At 41.0% G+C, this 25,535-nt stretch overlaps 1 protein-coding gene across 1 annotated transcript in view; it reads right to left on the bottom strand.

Moving 5' to 3' along the window:
* The window catches only part of LOC133366596 (uncharacterized), a 116,679-nt gene that overhangs the window by 61,054 nt on the left and 30,090 nt on the right, over positions 1 to 25,535 (bottom strand). The window contains 7 exon segments of the mRNA XM_061589860.1: positions 67 to 228; positions 2,222 to 2,386; positions 3,472 to 3,618; positions 4,297 to 4,458; positions 7,135 to 7,299; positions 9,095 to 9,241; positions 20,748 to 20,909. Coding sequence (XP_061445844.1) covers positions 67 to 228; positions 2,222 to 2,386; positions 3,472 to 3,618; positions 4,297 to 4,458; positions 7,135 to 7,299; positions 9,095 to 9,241; positions 20,748 to 20,909 — 1,110 coding nt within the window.

Raw genomic sequence — 25,535 nt, forward strand, 5'->3', positions numbered from 1 at the left:
CAAATCACCCACTAATAGTCCTCCAAAAAGTTGTCCAACCTTTCCCATCCTCTGTTTTTCCCCTACCTGAGGGATCACAGTATGTCCATTTGGGGTTTGCATCATAGTTTCTGGTTAGAGAACACCAGAGCTTCCCGTTGGATGCTCCATCTGTTGTACAAGATGAGTAGGATTTGCCTTTGTAGATGAAAGGGAAGACACATGGCCCTGTAGGGTTGGCATTTAGTCCTTGATGGAGGCGATGAACAGAGAGTGGGAAGTAGAGCGAGAGAGGAAGAGAGAGAGAGAGAAAAGAAAGAAATCTCACATGAGAAGAGAGCTTCCAAGATCAGGTCTCTAATAACAACTAAACTTCAGACAAACTATACAATCTGCTCCTGTCTTTAAGGATGCCTATAAGATAGATTGAGATCTAATGGTAGATCTTTGGATGATTTCTAGTAGATCAGCAAAGGTTTCTAATTCCCATTAGTTTTAGAACAGCAAGTAAAAAAGTACAAATCCACTGCCAAGTCTGGCTTGTTCTAAACATTTTTCTCACAGAGCATCAATCTTTCTCACGTGTAAAATATGGGTATTAATTGCAGGGCAGTTTTAGAGTTTCATATTAGGTTCATCTGTTGTAATTTAGATGTAGATTTATCCCTGTGTATGCAGGTCATCCTGATATATGAATGATTCATGGTGTAGAGTAGATAATTTGCCTATGCCACCTGAGCCGACATTTTATATCTTCATGTCTGGTTCTTGTTGCTGAACTTAAGATTCTTAGACAAGCATGAAATCTGCCTCTGTTGTTGTAAGGCATTAGCAACTGCCAGAACAGGGAGATGAGATTTGTATAGAAATCATAAACAAAAGATCAGGAATTGAAGAATCTGTCAATTTTTGTTCTCTCAGTTTCTCATTTTTTTCCAATCTCAAAATCATTTTCTCTCATTTCTGCAATAACTTCTAGATTTTCTAAAAAAAAATGCTTCCTGAAACCTCTTCAGCATTTTAGTGAAAGTTTATCCTAATAAACATTTTCATGCAGTTTTGACTAATACACACATTTTTGCAAGCAGTTTCTCCCAATATATTACATTTTTGTATGCCATTTCCACTAATATATTCATTTTTATGCACACGTTTACCTAATATATGCATTTTTGTAAATATTTGCTTGGAGAACTGCATCACAAAATTTGGGTAAGTCCAAATTTTGAAGGAGAGCTGAATTTTGGTTCTCATGTTATTCCAGAAAGTGTGAATTTGATAGATTTACCTTGAAATGAGAACTGAATCAAATTTCTCCCCAACCTCTATCAAGGACTCAGGAATAGTTATTAATCCAGGTGTGTTAAGATGAAGCAATTGCAAGTGGAGATTTACCTGATTAAATGTTCTTCCATATAAAAATAGTCACAGAAAACTAGCATGTCACAGGATGTCATCTGGTTTTCTTTGTGGAGGGAATTCCTTCCCATGGAAGGGTATTCTATTGTGGGAGCCCCCAATCAGCATTCTGCAGTGGTACCACCCAGAAACAGGTTTGGAACATCAACAAGAGCTAATCCTCAACAGATGGGGTTTGTTCCTCTGCCACAGTGGTTTATTCTTGTTGCTATTCATTATAATCATGTTATTACTGCTGTTCTGGAAGTATTTTGCTCTCCAGAAACACGTTTCCATTGGACACTCTATATAGTGCATGCTATGCTTTGTTCTCTTTGGGCTGACCTACAGAAGAGGATAGAAACTGAGGGGTCCACAGTTAACCCCTCTATTTCCATTATATTAATATATTTTTTCTATCACACTTGAATATGGTGTGTGTATTTTAATTTCCTATGAAGTGATGGATCTACCATATGCTGATTCACACCATTGGTTCATTCAGACCAGAATGTACTACTCTTGAGTAGCCATAGCTCTCCATGCTTTTTGTTTCAATCTCTGCTACATAAAATCTTTTTTTTCAGTCTCTGTTACCTAAAATCTTTTAATTGGAAATGTCAAGGACTGAACTTGGCACATTAGGCATTTAAGGCATGTGCTCTACCATCATGGTATGTTCCTCCAACTGTTTGCATGGCACTTTTTCTGCACTGCACAATCCTTCATCCCAGTTTCTGTTTACAGCTTCTCATCAAACTACTTTGTCACTCTCTTCATTTTACCAAATATTGCCCCGCCAACCCAATCACAACTTTAATCAAAGCTCCCACAATTTTCCTACTGGTGTCAGCACAGAAGCTCCACTTCTTGTCCTTATCATGGTCCCCAGTTGCTGCACACCAGAACCTCGCATGCACATCATCTTCATTGGTGCAGGTGTAGAACGTCCGGTTCTTGTAAGTAAAGGGGAAGACACAGTGGTGGCCATTGGAGTTCCCTTCATATTCTAAAGATTCAGAGAGCACAAAATTAAGAGGATAGACCTCCTGCAACTTTTAGAATAAGAGCAGAAGTGGAAAACTCCATATTCAGATATAAGGACAATACCGGTGGTGTTCATCCTGAGTAATACCTCCACCTCTTGCAAATTGGAAGAGGTAATAATAATAATAATAATAAATTTAATTTCTTCGTCGCCTATCTGGCCGATGGCCACTCTAGGCGACTTACAAAATTGTTAAAATACAATTGATAAAATACAATAATACAATATAAAAACAATACATCTGCAGCAACAATATTAAAACTGGGCAGGAGGCATTACAATTATAACAATTAACCCTCCCCAGATACCCCGAAGGCCTGCTGAAAGAGCCAGGTCTTTAAGGCTTTCCGAAACACATTTAGGGAAGAGGCGTGCCGGAGATCTTGTGGGAGGGAGTTCCAAAGAGTGGGGGCCGCCACTGAGAATGCCCTCTCTCTAGTACCCGCCAATCTGGCTGTTTTTGTTGGCGGGATTGAGAGAAGGCCCTGTGTGGCCGATCTTGTCGGGCGGCATAATTGGTGGCGTTGATAATAATTGGTGGGCCTTCTGGTATCCTGGTCTTAAGAAGACAGGGCTTTAAAGATAATAATAATTAAAAAATAAGTTCCATGTAATTTGCAAAAGGATATCAGAGAATTCCATCAGAAACAGAACTGGAAATTGCCACTGTTTGCTTGTTCATTCTAGGTCTGGAACAGAAATCAATGCAGGTGATATGACAGGTATTCGATCACAACATTCTTGGTTGTTTAAAAGGCCGCAGCCGTTATGTAATTAATTACTTTATTTTTACATTGTGTTGATGTTTACTTAGAAATGAATGGTGTGGAAATAGTTACATCATTAATTATGTTGAATTCATAACCTATGTAAATTACATTAAGTAATGGATAAGTATTTGGTGGAAACCAAACTGCAGCAAAATGGAAACAGCTCAGATTGTGACAAAGACAGGTTGGAATAGAAATCACTGCCTTCTTCCAGCCGTAGCTATAAGCCAGGTAGGAAGTTTCCAATGAGATTCTTGCCACCACCAGATAACCTACCTTGAAGAGAACAAGCCTTCCATTTACTGTCCCTGTCATAGTCATTAGTCGTGCCGCACCACAGGGTGTTATCACCAGCTCCAGCCTTGGTACATGCAGAGTAGGATTTCTTTTTGAAAATGAAGGGGAAGGTGCAGGGGAAGGGTTCTACGGAGGAAACAGGGTAGAGATAAATGGCACTCACATGCTATCTTAAGAGAGATTGGTGGAAACTCTGTAGTAAGAGGAGTGGTAAGTGAAAATCCATGTGTGAATATATATTTCTGTTGTAAGATTCATGTTCATAAGAGCCAGCTTTACAGGTAGATACCAAATGACATGTATTAAAAAGCATTACCAAAACATAGCCTGCACATACGCTCTGTGCATATATGATTTTTCCAATATATTAATTCACACAAGTATGTGTATGCATGAGATTCTGCCCCATGAACATGACACATTATAGTCACACTCGAGTGAGACACACAAATTTTCCAACTATACTTGCAACTGTGACGAAAAGTATAGAAAAATCAGAGTGAAGTACAAGGAGCTGAAATCCCCCAAACCAAAAGCATTGCTTATACAATGACATTTCTTAAAGTGATTCCTGGATTTTGAGACTAGCTGGGGAAATAGTGAGCTTGAAGTATGTTAACCTATTTAACCTTCCTGGAATCAATCTGCCATTCTGAATGGCCATGAAATGACATGTTTTTCATCCATCACACTGAATCATCCTAGCACATCCTCCTCATCTCCACAAACATATAGCTCCAAGCCATCCAGGAACAGCCCTCTAAAAAGTATTGTAGCCCCTTCCTCTCCTCTATTCGTCCCTACCTGAGGGATCACAGTATGTCCATTTGGGGTTTGCATCATAGTGGCTGGTAAGAGAGCACCAGAGCTTTCCATTGGATGCACCGTCTGTTGTACAAGATGAATAAGATTTGCCTTTGTAGGTGAAAGGGAAGACACATGGCCCCGTAGGGTTGGCATTTAGTCCTGGAGGGAGGTGATGAACAGGAGGCGGGGGGCAGAGAGGCACAGGGAGAGAGAGAGAGACATTAGAGATGGTCAGAGGTGGGGATAAGGGTTAGTGAATGGGAAGATTCTGGAACAGTTTTCACCCAGATTGTCTAGGAACCAGCAATTGCAGTTGAAGAAGCACATAATTAAATGTTTCTCTATTATTATTATTTAAAAAACAACTACACATGGAAAACTAGTGTGTCAAGGAATACCATTAAGTTTTCTATGTGGAAGGAACCCCTTTGTACTGCAAGGGTATTTGAGCATGAGAGCCCCCCACCTGCATTCTGAAATGGTACAGCCCAGACCCACACTTACAACTTAACTAAAAACTAGTTCTCAGGAGGTGAGGTTTGGTTTCTTCCCCTTCCATAGTAGTTTATCTGTGCCTGCTCCTACAACTACTACTATTTTTAACAACAACACTAATAGGAATACCATTCCCAGTTTTGCACATGATGTATTTTGCTCTATAGACGCGGTGCCTTCCTTAACTTTATGGTGAATTTCGTTCTATGAGCTGTTCCAACTGACCTATGGGAAATGGCAGGGTCAGGGCAAGAATCTGCGTTACCGCACCTGCCACCGCTATTGCTCCCACTTATTTACCCTCCCTCACTGCCACTGCACCCCTACTTCATTACTGGGGTAGCACCTCCCTTTCCTCCTCAGCTTCCTGTTTTACTTTTCGTTGTTCTTGTTTCAAGTGCAGAACTCTCTGGCTGCTTTCAGAAATGGAGCTTATTATGCAAATGTGCATTGTAGTTCCCCAATGTGTAGGAGGTCTAAGATCTCATCCCATTGCCATGCAACCCCTCTCCTTTTAGCATCTGACATATATATTCTTTAAGTTGTATAGACACAGGGGTGTGTGTGGGAAATGCTGCTGCTACCTGCACCTACAACAGAATACTGGTACAATTTTAATCAGACAAAAAAAAATGTGCCTAAAGGGCAGGAATGCACTGCATGCTGGGATGCCTGTCACATGAGTGGCTGCAGCTAGCAAAACAGTCCTGCGATTTTCCAGGTACCCAAGCTTGCAAACGGATTATTTCTGGTATTATTTATCATGAAGATTAGCGCTAAATGTGTACTACATTCCACTACAATTCCAGAATGAGCTTGTACGTTAAGTGAAAGATCAAATATAATGGGCAAATTACCAGGTAAGAAATCAACAGAATAATGGAACTAAGGGCAGTGTGAAAGCAGCCTCTAAGAAGGACCCTAAGAAGGACCCAGGGGAGTTCCTTCTCTCAGAGTGAGGCACTCTTGTCATGGTGGCCAGGAAAGCACTTGCACCTCGGCCATAGTTGGATGCAGCACCTAATGATGCCTAAAGCAGGGAAGAGGAAACTTAAAGTTACAATAACGTTCAACCTGTTTTCCCTACTAATTTTAGACATTATTAACCACAGCAGCAAACAATGATGGTTGCGCAGGCACTTTCACGGCCATCCTATCCCAAATGCCTCACTGGGTGGGAAGCAGCAGGGTAACCAGCAGAAGCAAGCTGTGGGCCTCTGCTGGATTTCTGCCCCTGCCACATGAGCGAGTTGTCTCCATTGCCTAATGCAGGGGTGGGGAGCCTCTGGCCCTTTCTCCTAAAACATGCCCACATATGACATCAGGTGTGGGACAGGTACTGACATGACTAGCAAGAAGCAATCTGGAGCTTAAAGTAAACTCCTGGTTCTTCCTTTGCTGGAGCCAGGGACTCTGCCCCTGCCCACCACCTGGGAAAGTTCCCTTTTAGGAGCAGATGACAGACAGGAGAAGTACACTTTGCTCCAATAGCACCAAGCAGTTTCCATTGAAACCTCTGCTGAAACAGACAGGAATGCATCCGTTATAGCAACAGTTTCAATAGAAACTGCTTAGTGCTGTTAGAGCAGCAAAACTCCTTGTGCTGCAGCTGGCTGTAGGGTGGTTGGAAAGTGCTGCACAATGGACTTTTGAAGGTGGGTGGGGCAAGCCACCTGTCAATCACCTGAGATGGGTTGTCCTGCTCAGGACAGTACTCACTGGTACAAAGTACCAGCACCTCTTTCTTTTCTTTCTTTTTTTGGTGCCATGACAGCAATTTTGTGCTGGCACCCATACACTTTTATCAAGCTATGAGTACCAGCACCTCATTTTTTACCCCAAAAAGGCACTGGTCCAACTCAACTATCAAAGCTGGCTTGCAGATAAGGCTTGACCCACCAAAAAGGTTCTCCACTCCTGGCCAAATGGAATGGCTAGCCCTAGGAGAGAGGAGAAATTGGGGGTCTGTGGTCAACCCCTCTATTTCCCTTGTTCATTTTCTATTGGCCATGAATATGGGGCATGTTAGTTCATCCTGTATGAACAGATGGATCTGCCATATACTGACTCAGACTACTGACTCACTGAGCCCATGTGAAGCCATGGACTCTAAGATCCTTTTACTGGAGAACGTGGCACATTAGGCATGTGCTCTGCCACCAGCATATGCTCACTCCCAAATTTCCACAAGGCACCTTTTCTGCACTGCACAGTCCTTCATCCCAGTTTCTGTTTACAGCATCTCATGAAACCATCTTCTCCCTCTGCTTGCTCTGCCAGCTGCATTTCCTGGCCAGCACAACTACAGCTTTCAAATCAAAGCCCCAAAAATTTTCCTACTGGTGTCAGCACAGTAGCTCCATGCTTCATTTTTGTCACAGCTGCCTCTTGTGCAACACCAGAACTTCCCACTTTCATCATCTTCATTAGTGCAGGTGTAGAATGCCCGGTTCTTGAAAACGAAAGGGAAGACACAGGCCTGGCCGTTGGATCTCCCTCCATATTCTGAGGTTGTGGGGAACAAAACAAAATTAAGAGCTTAGACTTTAGGCAAGGATTGGAAGGACAGAGGTTGAAAGTTTTGTGTTCAAGGATGATAAGAGCAAACCAGGTGGTGTTTGTGCCATTCATTGGAAGTTTTTTCAGCCTCTTCCCCTTAACCAGACTCTGAAAGCGGACATTATATGATTGGAATCTCAAGAAATACCTGGGATGGGGGGGGCAGGTTGCACATGACAAACGGTAGGTTATGGTTTAAAACAACATTGTAGGTTAAACCCCTTCCCATCTTTCACATTTTCTCTACAAACACCCCCCTGCTGCTTTTGCGTTTTGTCTTAAAAAACATCTTACATTTGGATGTTGTCTGAAGTATAATGTAGGTCTGCTTTCATGTAACCTCCTGATATTATGTATAGGTTCAGGCCTGAGTGTCACAGAAATCACCAAGGGGAGATAATCAGGTTTTCCTCTTCAAACTGACAGGGTTGGTTGTATGTGCCATAGAAGATAAGAGGCAAAGCACAAAATTTGCAGATCTGCCACTAGAGTGCAGCAAACTCCATGGTATATTCAGAGTTCTATGAAAGCATAAGACCCCGTGATGGCATGAATGGAGATAGCTCATGGAATACCATCTGAAGAGGGTTGGGAATAGGTTTTATCAGTTTTATTTTATCCTCCAGAAATGAACACGTGCCTAAATGTAGTAACTATGGGTGGCAACTGAGAATGTAGATTCTGCATTTAACTGAAATATGTTTGAAAAAAACTGGATATTTTGTAGGTTGTAATTAGAGATAGGGGAGAAATCTGGTTCAGTTTGCATTTAAAGCCGAGTTTATCAAATCTGAACTTTCAGAGACAATGAGAACAGAAACAGCCATGCAACCCTTTAAAATCTGCCCTCCCCAGTACTAGCCTTCATCATACAACATACATGAAGGAAATTGCTTGCAGAATGTGTACATTAGTCAAAACTGTATACATAAACGTGTAAAATGCTAAACAATTTTCATGAGGATTTTTTTAAAACACACACACACAAATTGCTGCAGAAATGTGCAGAACTGAATTTAAGATTCAAAAAATCAGAAACTGAGAGAACCAATATTGACAGATCCTTCCATCCCTAACTGTAATCAACAGAATTGGGGGGGGGGAGTGCCAATTTTGTTGGAATGCTATTAAAAGTTCCTACCAAATATGCATAACTAATTGGTGGTTCCAAAACCTTATTTCCACAGATTCAGACAGTGGCGGAACACAGGAAAGGGTGAACTCCTTTAACAATAAAGCATATGTTTGGAACCTTCTGCCGGCCAGATGTTGCTGAATTCCAACTACAACTCCCATCAGCCCCAGCAAGCATGGCCAATGGTCAGGAGTGATAGGAGTTGTAGTTCAGCAACATCTGGAGGAACAAAAGTTCCCCTCACTGGCAGTAAACATAAAGAATGGTGGAAATCCTCTGGTCCCAAGGTACAGGAGAAGTAAGTACATTAGTTAAGTCACCAATGAGTAACTAAGTAAAAATAAATGAATATTGTGGGGCAATACAAGATCCCTGAGAAGAGGTTTCTAGTGGGATTCTGCACTTCTCACCATGAAGAGCACAGGGCTTCTGCTGGTGATGTGTGTCATAATTAGCGGTTGTGGCACACCAAAGCTATGGAAGGTCAGAGAAATACTGTACATAAGACACTCAGTAAATAAGCAAGCAAGTAAGTAAAATAAATGCACATTGTTAAGCAATATATTATCCCTGAGAATGGGTTTTCTAGTGGGATTCTCCACTTACCATGAAGAGCACAGGGCTTCCACTGGCTATGTGTGTCATAATTAGCGGTTGTGGCACACCAAAGCTGCCCATCAGAAGCATCATCCTTGGTGCATGAAGAATAGGACCTCTGTTTGTAAGTAAATGGGAAAACACATGGAAGGGGAACTGAAATGGAAGCAGAAGATAAGAGCATCAGAAGAGGTGCTACAATCCACTAAGTGGAAATGGCAGAAACTGCAGGGTAGGCAAAGAATACAAAAATCTGATATTTGCCTGGAAATGTTTTGAAGATGTAGACCCTGCCTTTCACTCAGATTATTCTCAAAGTGGCTTACAACCCCACTGCACCCCAAAGAAAGCTTCTCACTCACACACAGCTCTTAGTCCGCTAGCCAATGGATGGGGCCAGAGCACGTTTCTCCACGTGGAATGAACTATGGATTCCATATGATCATTGTGCAATGTGCAAAAAAATGCTACTTTATTTTTTCAATTAAGTTCCAGTTCATTTCAGTGGAGAATTCCAACCTTGTGTAGTTTGAAGCATTGTAATCCTAAACTCGCTCTGTCTTACTGACTGCACCTGCAGAAATGATACATGCAACATTCCTTACCTTCACTTGCTGTGAGCAAAGGTAGGAGAGCCCAGCTGCACAAGAGGCAGGTTATCACAGAGGCCATCTCCTCTCTAAGGCAGCCTCGCAGGAGAGAAGAATGCAAAATTGCTTCACTCAGTCTTCTTTTAAGCCCCACTTGGCCACTCCTTCCTCCCACAACTACAAACTTCTGATATTTGCACAGTGGTCAGGGACTGAATAAATATTGTGTTTATACCTTACTCTTCAAACAACAGTAGTCTATTCCTATAGCAACATTCATGTTCTTCACTTCAAACTGCTAGTTCAGTGGATATTGAGCTGAATACTGAGCCAAAGCACCGAGACACTACTTCATCACCCTGTTAACAAGCTGCAAAGATGGAAGGGGTTTTGGGCAATTTTACCAATGAAGCTGCAAAGTGGAAGCAGGAAATATTACCCTAACTCTGATTAGGCTTTAGGGGTGGGCTAGAACCTGCCTCATTTGCAGGGCCAGCTCCAATTTTGAGGGGGCATTTGGCTAACTGTCCTCTAATTGCTTCCCTTCTTATGTTGGTGAGTTTACCCGGTGTAGCAGAAGCAGTGGGTAGTCACTTAAGTCCCCAATGTGTTCCCCCTGGAATGACATTTCTTTAGTTTAAGGTACTGCCACAGCTAATGCCCTCTCCCGGGCCTCTAACCCCACCCCCTCCACCCCGTAGCAGTGGAATTACCAAGAGAGGCCCTTCTGTCCATCTCAATACCTGAAAGAGTCTATAGGAAAGGAGGTGGTCTTTCAAATATTTGGGGCCTAAGTTGTTTAGGGATTCAAATGCTAACATCAGCACCTTGAATAGGGCCTCAGTTTTGACAATAGGGTGTCCCCAGTCTTTGTGACTCCACCAGGAACCATTGTGTAAGAATTGTTCTCATTACATTGCAGGTACGTAATGCCTCTTTATGTGAAATGCTTGATTTCTTTTGAACCCTTTGTGCTTTTTTTCCTGTGCATCACACCCTAATACAAGGGTAATCAACGTGGTGCCCTCCAGTGTTGTTTGACTTCAGCTCCAATCATCCTCAGCACTGTTCATTCTTACTATGGCATCTGCAGGACACCATGTTCCCACTCTGGACTTGACTTAATGGGCCTCTGAATCCCATCATGGGTGGGGTGTTTCTAGCTGCCCTGCCACCCCCTGCCTTTGGAGGGCTTGTAAGACGTGGGTGCAGGAGTAGGACTGCGAGTAACATCATGGGTGGGGTGTCTCCAGGAGCAAAGTTGAAACTGTTTAATTTCCTTTTATTTTTTCTGTTTTCCAAGAAGGGTAATGTTGTCTACTAAGGGATATCACACTACGTTTTGGGGGCTGAAAAATTTGTGTGTTTGCTGTAATATTTCTTGTTGTGTTACTGTTTTATTACTGCTGTTTTATTATTTTTGTGATTATGGAATATTTTTTGTAATTGCTGTTTACTTTGTCGTAAGCCGCTTTGAGCACTATTTTTGGTGGAAAGGTGGTATACAGATAAAAAGGATGATGATGATGCATTACTTAATGTGGAACTCTGCTTTGACAGGTGAATTTGTCACCTAGAAATGTCTCCTATACGCCTGCCTGTTCCCCTGCTTACAAGATTCTACATAAGAGTAGGTCAACAATAACATGAGAGGAATGGTGTTGCATCACACTTCAGACCCTTCTAGTCCAGCAACCTGTTCTCACAGTGGCCAACCAGATGCTTATCGGAAGCCCACAAGCAGGACCTGAATTACAACAGAGCTCTTCCCAAATGTGTTTCCTGTAACTGACATTCAGAGGTGTACTTCCTTCCAACAGCGGAGGTAGAATATAGTCATGATGGTAATAGCCATTGATAGCCTCATCCTACCTGAATTTGTCTAATCCTCTTTTAAAGCCGTTTAGGTGGATGGTCATCACTATATCTTGCAGGAGCAAATTCCATACTTCTTTTAACAGGAATGGAAATTAGCTGTCAAGCCCACAAATACCCTTCCCACATAGTGGCTTCCTCCCTGGGACAGAAAAGGGTCATGAAATAGGTGGCAATTCACTTTAGAACAAAATAATAAAACACAGATGTGAGATTCAGGGACACGGTCATCTCTGAAGAGTTCTAAGTTCTCCACAGCAACTTAAGGGTTTTTGTTTTGTTTTGAAGGATTAAAAATAAACCAGAGCTTTATAACCAATGGAAAGAAGTTTTAAAAATGGGGGCAAATATCCATCCCACTTTTAGTTTGGAGAAAACCTCTGCTCAGGGTCACAGTTTGTCCTGACGGACATTTGATCAGGTCAATGCCATGGGCAAAGTTTGGGAAGCAAAATGTTTGGTAAGGGGCCAGTGGACACTGGCAAGGGAAATCCGATCACATTACTTGAGCTGCCTGCCTGGAGTGGCTGTTTTCTGCATATCTAATTACACAATAATGTTTGCTTTTCTCAAATGTTGGAGACGGGGTCTGTGAAGTCCTCAATGGTCACAGCCAGTCAGAGTTCATCCACAGCATCTGTCTTTGGTGTCAGAAATCCACTCTAGAATGTGTGAAGTACTGATAAGCTTGCCTCTGAGCATGTGATGATTGCTTGTCACTCACCAGTGAATATCCATCCACATGCACTCGTATGGGACTCAGGTAAGTCTTTCAGAACAAAAGGGAGAACTTTAGAGGAGCTTGAGACCCAACATCTTTATATTTTATTTTCCCATTCCTCAAATTTATCTCTGAGGCTGGTGTCAGGAAGGCAGATTGAGATTCCACATTCATGGAACATCCACACAACAGATTTCAAGTAGTGTAACAATCAATCCTTCTCTTCTTCCCAGAGAACTCTGGGAATTATAGTTCTGTGAGGGTGATTAGAAGGGGTCTCCTGACCATTCTCAGAATCCTTAATGAACTACAGTTCCCAGGATTCTTTGAGGGAAACCCTGTTAGTGGTATGAAAGTGCTTTAACTATAAACTGTCGATAAGTAATTTGCTAGACTGTTGCATCTCCACATCAGCCATAAGTCTCGCACACAACCTTCACTCATTTCCCATGCAAGTTGTGCTGTGCAAAAACCTTGACTACCAGAGCTATGTTCTAGAGGCCTTGAATACCTTGCTGAAGCTAAGCACATCTGAGACTTCACAGTGTCTGAATGGGAGGTCATCTGAGAATATTATAGGCTGTATTTAGACATGGGATTCATAGTGTGAGAGGAATTTCGATTTTATTCCTTCAGGCCAAAAATATTTACTCTGCTTAATTCGTTATGGCTAAAATATATTGTTTGCAATGTTCAATATAATGGGGAAGTATTTTGTTTGGATGTTCTCCTAACAATTTGTCAGAAGAGATTGTGGTTTGTGGTTAGCAAGTTTCTGGAGCCACAATCAAGGCAACTCAGTGTTAAAGAAAAAGAGAAACTGTTGTAAGAATGTTTTCTTAGGAGAAACCACATATGCTGAAAATGTATTGAGTAAAGTTTAGAACTATAACTCTTCTTTAGATGTTTTGGGTGTCTTGTTTTGTACCTTGTGAGATGTCAAAACATGGGCAAAGGGCCCTTCCTCTTTCTCTAAACGGACATAAACAGTTTGAGATACTGGGACCAGGTACCTGCCCTTAGGGGAGGATACCCGGGTAGGGATTGGCCCAAAGGGGTCATAAGGTACAATGTATGTATGATGCATAAATCACTATAAAAGCAATGTTTTCCTGTTGATTGACAGAGTGTGAGGTTCGAAAGAACTCCCTCTCCCATTATGCATACTGGTATCTTTTGTTATTGATCAATAAACCTCTGTCTTTTGGAGCACAATCTTGGTCTGGAAAGTTTTTCCTTGAACAATAGTGTTAGTTTTACTGATTATAATGGTAAAGCTTCTGTCCCGATTTCTAACATTCGTTTTACACTGCAAGTACTTGATACATTATGGAACCCACAGTTCCATAATGTAAATGACTTTTTGGCTGATATACAACCATGCTAAATTTCATTTACTCGAGTGGGCATGGTGTGACACAACAATGAATATCATTGTATATGGCACTACTTCCCCCCTTTCCACACATGTTCCCCATAAGTCCTCCATGAAAACAACAGGAAAGAACCATATGCCAATATACTGCCCCAGAGTTTGTCACGTTACTCCCACAATTTTCTGGGTTAATGGGGTTTCTGGAGGCAATTGACTTCCACTAGATCTCCAGAAGTGGCTTTTATGTCATGAGGAAGATCAAATAAAATGCTGAAATTATCAGGTAAGGAAATGTCAGGAAAAAGGAATGAACTGCTGTTTGACTGCAGCCATAGACTCTGCCTTCAGTTCTATGGAAGGAAGATGGGATGTAGATACATTGTAGTTTTATTTTGTAAAAAAAAATGTAATGGTCAGGGCTGCAATTTTGTTTCTCATTTTCCTAATCTTAAATTCAGTTCTTCACATTACTGCAGCAATTTGCAATTTCAAAAAAATCCACATGAAAATTCTTGAGCAGTGCAAAATTCTCATAATGAACACATTTTTGTATGATGTTTTGAGCACTTTCTCCTAATATAAAGCATTTGTGTATGTTATTTTCACTAATATGTTCATTTTTACACACGTTTTCCCTTGACAAATGCTTTTTTGTGAATAATGTTTGGTTGCTGAACTGCATCGTAAAATTCAGAGAGGTGAGGCTTTTGAATGATGGCCGTGTTTCAGTTCTCATTGTTTCAGAAAGTACGACTTTGGTAGATTCAGCTTTAAACTCAAACTAAACTGAATTTCTCCCCATCCCTAAAAATGTAATTGTACTGCCTCCAAGTCAATTACTACTTATGGCGACCCTGTGAATAGGGTTTTCATGAGGCTGAGAGGCAGTGACTAGCCCAAGGTCACACAGTGAGCTTCATGGCTACATGGGGATTCGAACCCTGATCTCCCAGGTCATAGTCCAACACCTTAACCCAGTCTTTCCCAACCAGTGTGCCTCCAGATGTTGTTGGACCACAACTCCCATCTTCCTGACCATTGGCAATGCTGGCTGAGGCTGATGGGTGTTGTGGTCCAACAACATCTGGAGGCACACTGGTTGGGAAAGGCTGCCTTAACCGCTACACCACACTAGTGCCCAGTAAAAAAAAAAAAAAAAAAAGTATAAAATGACAACCTGGAAGCATCCTAAGACCAATGTAATTTAATTTTATATCACTGAGAATTCTTTGCATCCTTTTTTTAAAATGTGATGAAGTAGGCTTTTGGCTGTGAACGCCCCAGCCAACAGAACCTACTGAAGTCGAGGGTCCTTTAATTAGCATCTTATTTCCTTCTTCATTTCTGCTGCCAGTTAACATGACTGCTCTTCTGGGCATTAGAGCTATTTATTTATTTATTTATTACATTTATATACGGCCCCATAGCCAAAGCTCTCTGGGCGGTTTACAAAAATTAAAAATATTGAACATTAAAACAAATATACAATTAGTAATTCAGTATAATTACTAATCAGTATAAAGTAGTAATTCAGTATAAAGGAGCAACTATAACTCATTATTTAAGAGTAGAGTAATTTAACCAGTTGTGAAGTATCTATTAATTGTTTTATTTACAAGCAAATCTTCAACTGAAATCTGTATGTATACAAAGCGGCATCCTTGCATCCTGATAGACTTGACGGTAAGTGTTAGAACAGGGAGCCACACTTGCTTTATAGCTACACCTTTTAAGCTGTTCATGTCTCATGCATGCTACATGTGGGTGTGTGGGGGATGGGTATGCACCGCTTGATGATGCTTCCTTTGGTTACAGCCACACTGCAGCTGACCCCGACCACAGTGGCCGTATGTGTCACCCCACTTTTGTAACTGCGACTCACTGTGGCAGTACAGGGAATATCTGCTTTCATCTCTGTGCCTTCCATTTCCACTTCACAGCTGTGGATGGGTGGGATGTCAACTTCAACTGTTGCAGAATATGTGACGGATTGGCTGTGCGTGGAACCCTGACTCCAGGGGAAAGATGTCTCTGCAGAAACAACCCATTCCATATCAGCAATTCTAGGCACCCGTGCTGTCATGGTTGTGCCCACATTCAGAGAGAGAGAAGTGCTAAAATCCCAGCGAGATTCCAAAGTTACTGTCTTTGATAAAACAGTGGTTTTCTTCACTGGCTTGCAGTTATGGCTGGTGACTCTGCTGGAAGCTAAGATGATGGGCTTACGTTTGAACACCCCCTCCTCCTTTCTGTATTTGACATCAAAGATGCTCTGAGATTTATAGTCTTTATTAACGGTCAGAACACTGTAACTGGTGTACCAGTTTTCATGACCATTACTACCTATATAGAAAGCATTCAGTTTGTCAAGGTTTCCTATGCCATACTCATTTTTTGCTATGTAGTACCTCTTGTTTTTGCAGGTATTTATAGAGTTGGATGGAATGCTACCCAATGAACCACCATGCCATTCCAACAATTCTAGGTTTTTTTCATTCACCAAAAGCCAGAAGTCTGAGACTTTGCGCTCTTTGCCTTGAAAAGGGAAGAAGCAGTAAGAGCCACGACTTCGATCGTAGAATCCAACACGACAGTTTGATTCCGAACAGGGATATTCGTATCTCTCAGCATAACTGTTCCAGAAGAACACCGCTCCTTCGGGGATAGACCCTTGGAAAACAACCCAGCGCAGGGTTGTATTGTCAAAAACATCACTGTGGTGATCATTTACTTCATTGCTTGGGACTGAAATAACACCTTGTAAAACAAAAAGAAGAAAATGTTATTCATTCAACAGGATTTATATACTACTCAATCATCAAAGCACCTAAGCAGTTTACATAAAGTATATGGCATATATTAAAGGTAAAATCAGATGTTACAATAGCCTGAAAATCAGTGGCAGGGCCGACTTATCCATTAGGAACAGTAGGCACAGTGCCTAGGGCCCACAATACTTTTAGGGGCCCATGAAAATGTTTCAATTTCTTTTAAAATCAGAAGAAACAAAATGAACTTTTAGGGTCGAAGAAAATGTTTTAATTTTTTTCTCACATCAGAAAAATATGAAATTTTTAGGGCCCATGAAAATCTATTAAATTTTGCCTAACACAGGAAAAAAATAAAATGTTGAAGTATTTAAAGTTATATCAAAAATAATTTTTAATATTGATATTAAGGTGGGAGGGGCCCACGAAGACAAAAGTGCCTAGGGCCCACGAAAGTCATAATGCGGCCCTGATTAGTGGTTGAAAAGAGAAAGCAGTATCAGAATAACCAATCACACACACATTAAAAAGAGGCTCAAATTGGTGCTCAAAAAAAAAAAGTTGTTTGTGCTTAGACTGATGGTTGACCTCAGGGGTGCTAGAAGAAATAAAACAGCAATAATAATTTAAAAGGTACATTTTGAAAATGAAGGAATAATGCTTACTATTCATCAAAAATAGCACAGTTTTAGACAAATGTTTATAACACAATATACCTACAGAGCTTGGAAAAGTTACTTTTTTGAACTACAACGCCCATCAGCCCAATCCAGTGGCCATGCTGGCTGGGGCTGATGGGAGTTGTAGTTCAAAAAAGTAACTTTCCAAGCTCTGTTACCTGCACATGCACAGAAGATTTAAATACAATCTATGGCGGACAGATCAATCCAACTCAGGGAAAGCTGGCGGAAGGTGTGCTGGTGGAGGAGGAGCTGGCAGGGAGCTCCACGGCATCCATTTGCTGTTCGGGAGCCACCAGGCCAGCAGAACGTCAGCTCGGCCTGGAGATGCATGCATGAATGGAAAAGAAAAAGGCAACTCTCACAAATACCCCTACTGGCAAATAAGCGCTCCCCTTTGACTTCCATTATAATTATTTTCTGAGAGTGACCTTTCCCTTGGTGTGGCCTGGATTAGGACCAAACAGGAATTGGATGTTGTGTAAATCCCTCCCCCCAGGTCTTCCTCCAACATACCTATGGAATGCCCCTTTTTCAGGCCTTATGCCAGCTTCCTCCAGCACCCCTTCTGCCAAGCTGGGCTTCCCCAGCAGACCCCCAGCTCAGCTGGCAGGGTGTGGCTCCACCACAGCTGAACCAGGGTGAGGGGCTTCTGCTGGTAGAGCCTGGCTGAACCCGGCCAGGGGTCTGCCACATTCGACTCCCCTCAGCCCGGTGTAAATATGAGTTGGATTGCGCCCTTAAATGTGATTATCTATACCATTATTAGTTTCTTTCAGCCTTACAAAAACAGAAAATATTTCTGACATTAAATTATACACATAGAACAACATTGTCACAAATTTATCTTACAGCCACATATATTCTATCCCGCTTCCCAATATTCTTAATTCTTTTTTAATAAGTTACTTCTTTAAAATACCTACACATCCTTCTTTAGCCCTTAACATTATCATAAACTTTATACGATTCAGTTGCTCTATTTTGTTCAGGTTTTGAATATACTTTTAAAACCTGGCATAAAAAATTCTTGCCACAGTCAGAATAAAACGGAGACCAGCACACTGTTGGAATACTAGATTTTACATAATGTAATACCTTGATTAGAAAAATCACATTAATTATATCCAACCCCCATAATCCAAAATTTCCCTTACGGCATTCCCAATGTTAGTCTCCACATCTCTCTTGCCTGCTTCTCATTCCCAGTTTCCTCAATCGTTCTAAACTTCCATGGTGACCAATGCCACTGGATGGCCATTTTAACACTGCACCTGGAAAACGGCTTGGAGAATTTGGCTTGAGTGGCATTGACTAAATAGGTTTTGTCACAATGGTCCACATAACAATGCAGAAGCCCTATGAGGCACATTTATGACAGGGAATTCCCAAGACCATCTTCATAGGGCTATGGAGCCTCTGATGCTTAACTAGCTCATACACCTAAAGGTGTGGAGCTTGCGGGGGATTAGTGATTTGGGTGGGACTGTCAGACCCCTATTCAGGGTCTGGTCTCGTAACGGATCTCTCACACTGGCCCCAGCACAGGTCTCTCATGATCCCACTACTAGGCTCCACCACCTGACACTGTAACACAATACTGCCCTGAGACTGTGCCTTAGCCTGCTCCAAAGATTGCTACATAGTGTCTGGGTGCACTTACAGGCCACAACTCCCCTGTATCTTTCTGCCTTTAAAGATTACAGCCCTGGGTTGCTTGTGGATACCTGCTGCTGTTACACTATCCCTTCACCGCTGCCACCATTGATCCTGTTCCCAGCTTTGGTATTTGCTCTGCCCACACTTCTGTTCTGTAATATTTCAGCCAAGGAACAGGTGTGTTGTTAAACCAAAACCATTTATTTAATAACACAAAGAATAAACAAAATTACTTTAAGTTCCTTTAGTCAACATGCATGTGGTTACATATAATAGTTTTCTCTTTATATCTCTTAGTCCTAAAACCTGCCTCACTATGTGCCTAAACACAAATCCACCCCTCCAAAACCCAACACCAACAACCACAAAAACTAACCTCTCTCTCCAACTGTCATTCTTTCATTTATACCTTCAATCACCCAGAAGCTCAGCCAATCACAACTCAGCATTCCTCAACATTCCAACCCATGTACTCAGCCCTCTCACTTGCTCTACTTACGATATTTACCCTACAAAACCGACGCTTACCATAATTACTGTACAACATTTACAGGGGCATCACAGGCACTCCCTCTACAACTAAAGGTGTGGCCTGTGAGGAGCAGTCACATAACACTATATGCAGTCTAATGGGAGTGGGGGTGTTCGCTTATCTGCTTTGGATTAATAATCAGAGGGGGAGGGCGGCAGGCAGCTTCTGCTACTGTTATAATTGCCACACTGTTGGATCACTGAAGAACTCTTTTGTTAAACTTTGAATAAAATTGTGGCTCTAGTTTATCCAACTACTTGTGTCTTGCCTCTTTCTTCTGGGTGTAACCGCAGCTGACCATTGTGTAACCCTCAACTGTTTTGCCCAACACAATATTAAGGGCCCCATTAAACATCTTTATGTGACTTTTCTGGACTTAGCTGCAGTGTTTGATTCAGCTGATACAAACCAGTTTTTATGGTGCAAGCTAAGTAACACTAGGGATGATGAGGATTCCATTTCACTCAGCATTTTTGAGCAAACCTTCCCATTTTGCCCCCCCTTGGACCCACACACATACAAGTAAGTCTGAGGGCTGCCTCTTTGTTCATTTTTTTTTTAATTGTTTAAGTTGCTCAGGGCAGTTCCACAGCCACAAAATAAAACATCTCTTTGAAAATATTATCTGGAAGTGCCTGTAAGCCTTAACATGCAAGTCTCTTCCTGGAGAATTAAACAGAAAAAAAAAATGGCTGTCCCCAACCAATGGGGGCAGCCATCTTTCTTTCTATACAATTCTCCAGGAAGGGATTGCATGGATTTTTCCAGGTTTGGGACAGAAATGTGGTGATCCATCATATCGTATCATCTATCCCTAGACAACACTATTACTAAAAAAAAACCTTTTATGTCTGCTCCAGGAGCTTTACATGAATAGAACTGCTACAATTACCAGCAATTTACTTGGTTGTAAAACTACCTTAATATTTTGAGATAATAGACAGTATATAAATGGTTTTAAATAACGTAGGCTGTAAAAGAGAGAATAATGGAGAGGAGGAGTGGGGGTGAAAGAGAAGTAGTGGAGAGGGAAGAACAATACAAAATAATTGTAGAAATATGAATTAAAATGTATCTAGGTACCGATTAGGAAGAAACACTACAATTAAATAGCTTTTTATGGGGGGGGGAGATTAACACTAGCATGGGAAAAATGGATGAATAAACAATGATGAAACAGCTGTTTGCTACTGTTTTAAATAGAGAAATGAAAATGGTTTCTGAGCTTCAGTATATAAAAAATAATAACATAGGCGGCATACAACATTTAAAGTGCATGACCTTCCTCAAAGAATCATGGGAACTGTGATTTGTTTAGGGTGCTGGGAATTATAACTTCACTGGGGAAAACTACAGTTACACAGCCATTAATTAAAGAACCTGTCCTTCCTGCGTCAAACCCTGCTCCAATCTCCACTCAAGAACATCAATAAGTTTTGCCCACATCTTCACTTTTCCTTACCTGAAGGATCACAAAATGTCCATTTGGGATCCACATCATAGTTGCTTCTGAGAGAACACCAGCGCTTCCCAGAAGATGCTCCATCTGTTGTACAAGATGAGTAAGATTTGCCTTTGTAGATGAAAGGGAAGACACAGGGCCCCGTAGGGTTGGCATTCAGTCCTGGACGGAGGGGGAAAAGAATGGGAGAAAAATTGCGAAATTGACAGCTTATGACATCGATGTGGCAAACTTAATCATTTTGCTAAAACTAGAGATAGAAAACTTCAACGCAGACAAATGTTCTCAGTAGCAGATACAACTAAAAATGCTCATGATTTCTTCATTGGCACATTGAATTCTACAGCTCTGGAAGATGAATAGTGTGTGGATCTTCTCATAAATGATCACAAGTATGTGACCTTTAAGATTGACACAGGAGCACAGGCTAATGCAATGTCTTTTAAAACATACAAAGCCTTACAAGCTGAACCACTTCAACATTCAAATACCAGATTAATAACCTACTCTGGAGAAAGACTGCATGTGTCTGGTAAATGTAACCTGATTGCAAATATAAAGATCAAAGAGCTGTGTTGGAATTTTACATAGTAGACTTTGATGCACAAGGTGTACTCGGTCTCTGGGTTGTGACTAATTTAAATTTGGTGCAAAGTGTTAATGAAAAGAGCTCCAGTAGATCAATGGGATGTTGCAGTCGAATACAAAGATGTATTTGAAGGCTTAGGTTGCTTACCAGAGAAATACACCATCAAAATCAACCCGCAGGTTCCACCTGTAATTCATGCACCTCGGAAGGTTCCAGTGGCACTAAGGGATAAAGTCCAAAAGGAACTGACTCGTATGGAGCAATTAAAAGTCATAGTTAAGGTAAAAGAACCTACAGAGTGGGTGAATTCAATTGTGGTTGTAGACAAGCCTGGCCGGGACCAGATAAGAATATGTTTAGATCCAAGAGATATGAACAGAGCAATTTGAAAAGAACATTTTCAATTGCCTACTGTAGAAGAAATTACCAGTAAGCTAGCAGAAGTAGAATTGTTTACTGTTCTTGATGCCAGTAGTGGATTCTGACAAATTCAGCTAGATGACAACAGTTCCAGGCTATGTACATTTAATGCACCTTTTGGCAGGTACCGATTTACAAGAATGCCATTTGGTATCTCTTCAGCTCCTGAGGTCTATGAGAGGATGATCCAACAGACATTTGAGGGTATTGATGGGGTCACATGCTACATAGATGACATCCTGGTGTGGGGGAAGACCAAACAGGAACATAATGAGAGACGGAAAAGAGTTCTGGACAGGTGCCGAGAGAGGAATCTGAAATTGAACAAAGTGAAATGCAAATTTTCCATGACTGAAATAAAATATGTAGGACACATCTTAACCAAAGAAGGGCTAAAACCTGATTCATCTAAAATAGAGGCCATCACTGAAATGCCCAGCCCAAGTAACAAAGCTGATCTTCAAAGATTTCTAGGAATGGTGACTTACCTAGCAAAGTTTATCCCAAATTTGGCAACAGTAACAACCCCTTTAAGACAGCTGTTGGCCCAAGACGTTGAATTTTGCTGGATGTCAGTTCATGAAACAGCATTCACACAGTTGAAAGAACTATTAACAAAAGCTCCTGTTTTGAAATATTATAATGTGAAAGAACCTGTAACTCTGTCAGTAGATGCTAGTTCTACAGGCTTAGGTGCTGTACTGTTGCAAAGAGGTGCACCTGTTGCATATACTTCTAAAGCAATGACTGCGGCCCAACAGAACTATGCTCAAATAGAAAAGGAAATGTTGACAATAGTGTTTGGATGCACAAGATTTCATCAATTTCTCTATGGCAAAAAAGTGACTGTGGAAACAGACTACAAACCATTGGAGGCAATTTTCAGAAAACCTTTGCATAATGCACCTCCAAGAATCCAAAGATGGCAGTTAACACTGCAGAAATATCAATTACAAGTGCAAAGAATTAATAATTGCAAAGAATTAATAATTGCTGATACCCTGTCCAGGGCATATCTTGAACAGAGTGAAGGAATAAGTTCTGAAGAAGCTGAGGTTGCTGAACCTCATGTTATCTTATTTACCAATCTCCGAATCAAAACTGAAAGAATTTCAGGTGGCTACTGAAAATGATAGCATTTTGCAAATCCTGAAAAATGCCGTTTTGCAAGGGTGGCCAGATAGAAGAGTAGAAGTTCCAGAGTGTATACATGTTTATGGGAATTACAGAGAGGAATTAAGTGTTCATGATGGACTCATTTTTAAAAGTGACAGAATCGTAGTACCACAAGATTTGAGGAAAGAGATATTGAATATTATACATGAGAGTCATCTGGGTGTTGAATTATGTAAAAAGCGGGCACGAGAAGCTGTATATTGGCCAGGTATGTGTGCCCAAATTGAAGAATTGGTACTGTTATGTACCACATGTCACACCTTCAGAAATAAAAACCAAAAAGAACCAATGTTACCTCATGAAATCCCAAGAAGACCTTGGCAGAAGCTAGGAATGGACTTGTTTGAATTTGAAAGAAAGGACTATCTACTTTTGGTTGATTATTATTCAAAATATGTGGAAATATGTTTGCTTGAAGACACTACAAGTAGATCAGTAATTTTACACTGCAAATCTATATTTGCAAGACATGGTATACCTGAAGAGGTTGTCAGTAATAATGGCCCTCAGTTTTGCTCTAGAGACTTTAAAATTTTTGCCAAAGATTGGGACTTTGTTCACACAACATCCAGTCCACTATTTCCTCAATCAAATCGAATGGCAGAAAGAGCAATCCAAACAGTAAAGAGGATTCTTAAGAAATCTAGTCTGAATAACACAGATCCTTATCTTAGTTTATTGGATTACAGAAATACGCCTACAGTAGATACAGCCTCACCTACACAACTTTTAATGGGGAGACATTTAAGAACCAGGCTGCCTACCTCAGCACCATTGTTACTACCCTCAGCAAGTAAAAGGTGACATACAGACAAATCTGAAGAGAAGACAAGAAAAACAGAAGCTTTACTTTGACAAAGTGGTGCAGAGTGGTAAGCGGTAGTAACACAGCCAAAGCTCTGCTCACGGCCGGAGTTCGATTTCAACGGAAGGAGGAAGTCGAATCTCCGGTAAAAGGGGTTGAGGTCCACTCAGCCTTCCATCTATCCGTGGTTGGTAAAATGAGTACCTGGCATACGCTGGAGGGTAAAGAAAGGCTGGGGAAGGAACTGCCAAACCCACCCCATATATACAGTCTGCCCAGTAAACATTGCAAGATGTCACCCTAAGAGTCGGAAACAACTTGCACTATAAGTGTGGGGACACCTTTACCTTTTTACTTTGACAAAGGTTCAAAGCCTTTACCACCTTTGCAGGTTGGTGATTCTGTTAATGTTCGGCAAAATGGAGTGTGGAAACCAGCAAGAGTGACTGGACAAAACATGACTCCAAGATCGTATTTGGTTCAGACTGATGATTTAGCTGTCTACCGAAGGAACAGAAGAGATCTTCAAAGCAATCCAAGTTGTGAACCAAAAATGGATGAGACTACTGAGACTGCAACTGCACCTCCATCAGAGGTAGACCTATCAGAGTCTTAAGACAACAAAAGTGGAACAGCTGTAGCACAAAGTGCCAGTGATATACCAGAGAAGATTTTTGGACTCTGAGTTACCTGTTACTACATCAAGAGGCAGAGTGATAAAAAAAAATGGAATGATGATAATGGGATTTGACAATTAATTAAGATAGACTTTGGAAAAAAGTGAATTTCGTATGTTTTAGGGGACAGGTTTGATATATATTATATACTTATAGCTGATCTGTAACAAATCGGAAGTCAAGTTTTTCTTTTTATTTTTGTTGTATTGTTTTTGTTGTTTGATTTTGTTGTGTTTGTTTTATGAAAATTTGAATAATAAAAATTATTACAAAAAAAAGAGGCAGAGTGATCAGAAAACCAATTCGATACAGACAATAGTTTCTATCTTTTTCTTTTTTTAAAAAAAGGGAGATGTAATGTGAGTAGGAACTCAAGTGAATTAGAAATAGTTGTATGGGGGAATCAGTTGGAGGTGGGACCAGCAGGAAAATAAAAGAAGAGCTCTCTGTCTGGGTTAGAGCATTACAGCTCTTGGTTCTGCTGCAATACACTGTTAAGTAAAGTTTGTTCTTTCTAACCAGTATTTGTAGTTCATTTCAAATCTTGTAAATATTACAGTAACGTCTGCATAAATTATTGATATTTCTCCCTCCAATTTTCACACCTCCTTCATCCTGGGCCAATCCCGCTTTCCGTATGATATGTTTTGCGTACAGATTAAACAAATAAGGTGATAAAATACACCCCTGTCTCACACCCTTTCCGATGGGGAACCAATTGGTTTCTCCATATTCTGTCCTTACAGTAGCCTCTTGTCCAGAGCATAGGTTGCGCATCAGGACAATCAGATGCTGTGGCACCCCAATTTCTTTTAAAGCATTCCATAGTTTTTCATGATATACACAGTCAAAGGCTTTGCTGTAGTCTATAAAGCACAGGGTGATTTTCTTCTGAAATTCCTTGGTCCGTTCCATTATCCAACGTATGTTTGCATAATGGTACCTCTTCCCTTTCTAAATCCAACGTGGACATCTGGCATTTCTCGCTTCATATATGGTAAGAGCCTTTGTTGTAGAATCTTGAGCGTTTTTACTTGCATGGGATATTAAGGCAATAATTTGATAATTACTACATTCCCTGGGATCCCCTTTCTTTGGAATTGGGATGTATATTGAATGCT

Source organism: Rhineura floridana, chromosome 11, assembly GCF_030035675.1.
Source record: "Rhineura floridana isolate rRhiFlo1 chromosome 11, rRhiFlo1.hap2, whole genome shotgun sequence".
Taxonomy (NCBI): Eukaryota; Metazoa; Chordata; class Lepidosauria; order Squamata; family Rhineuridae; genus Rhineura; species Rhineura floridana.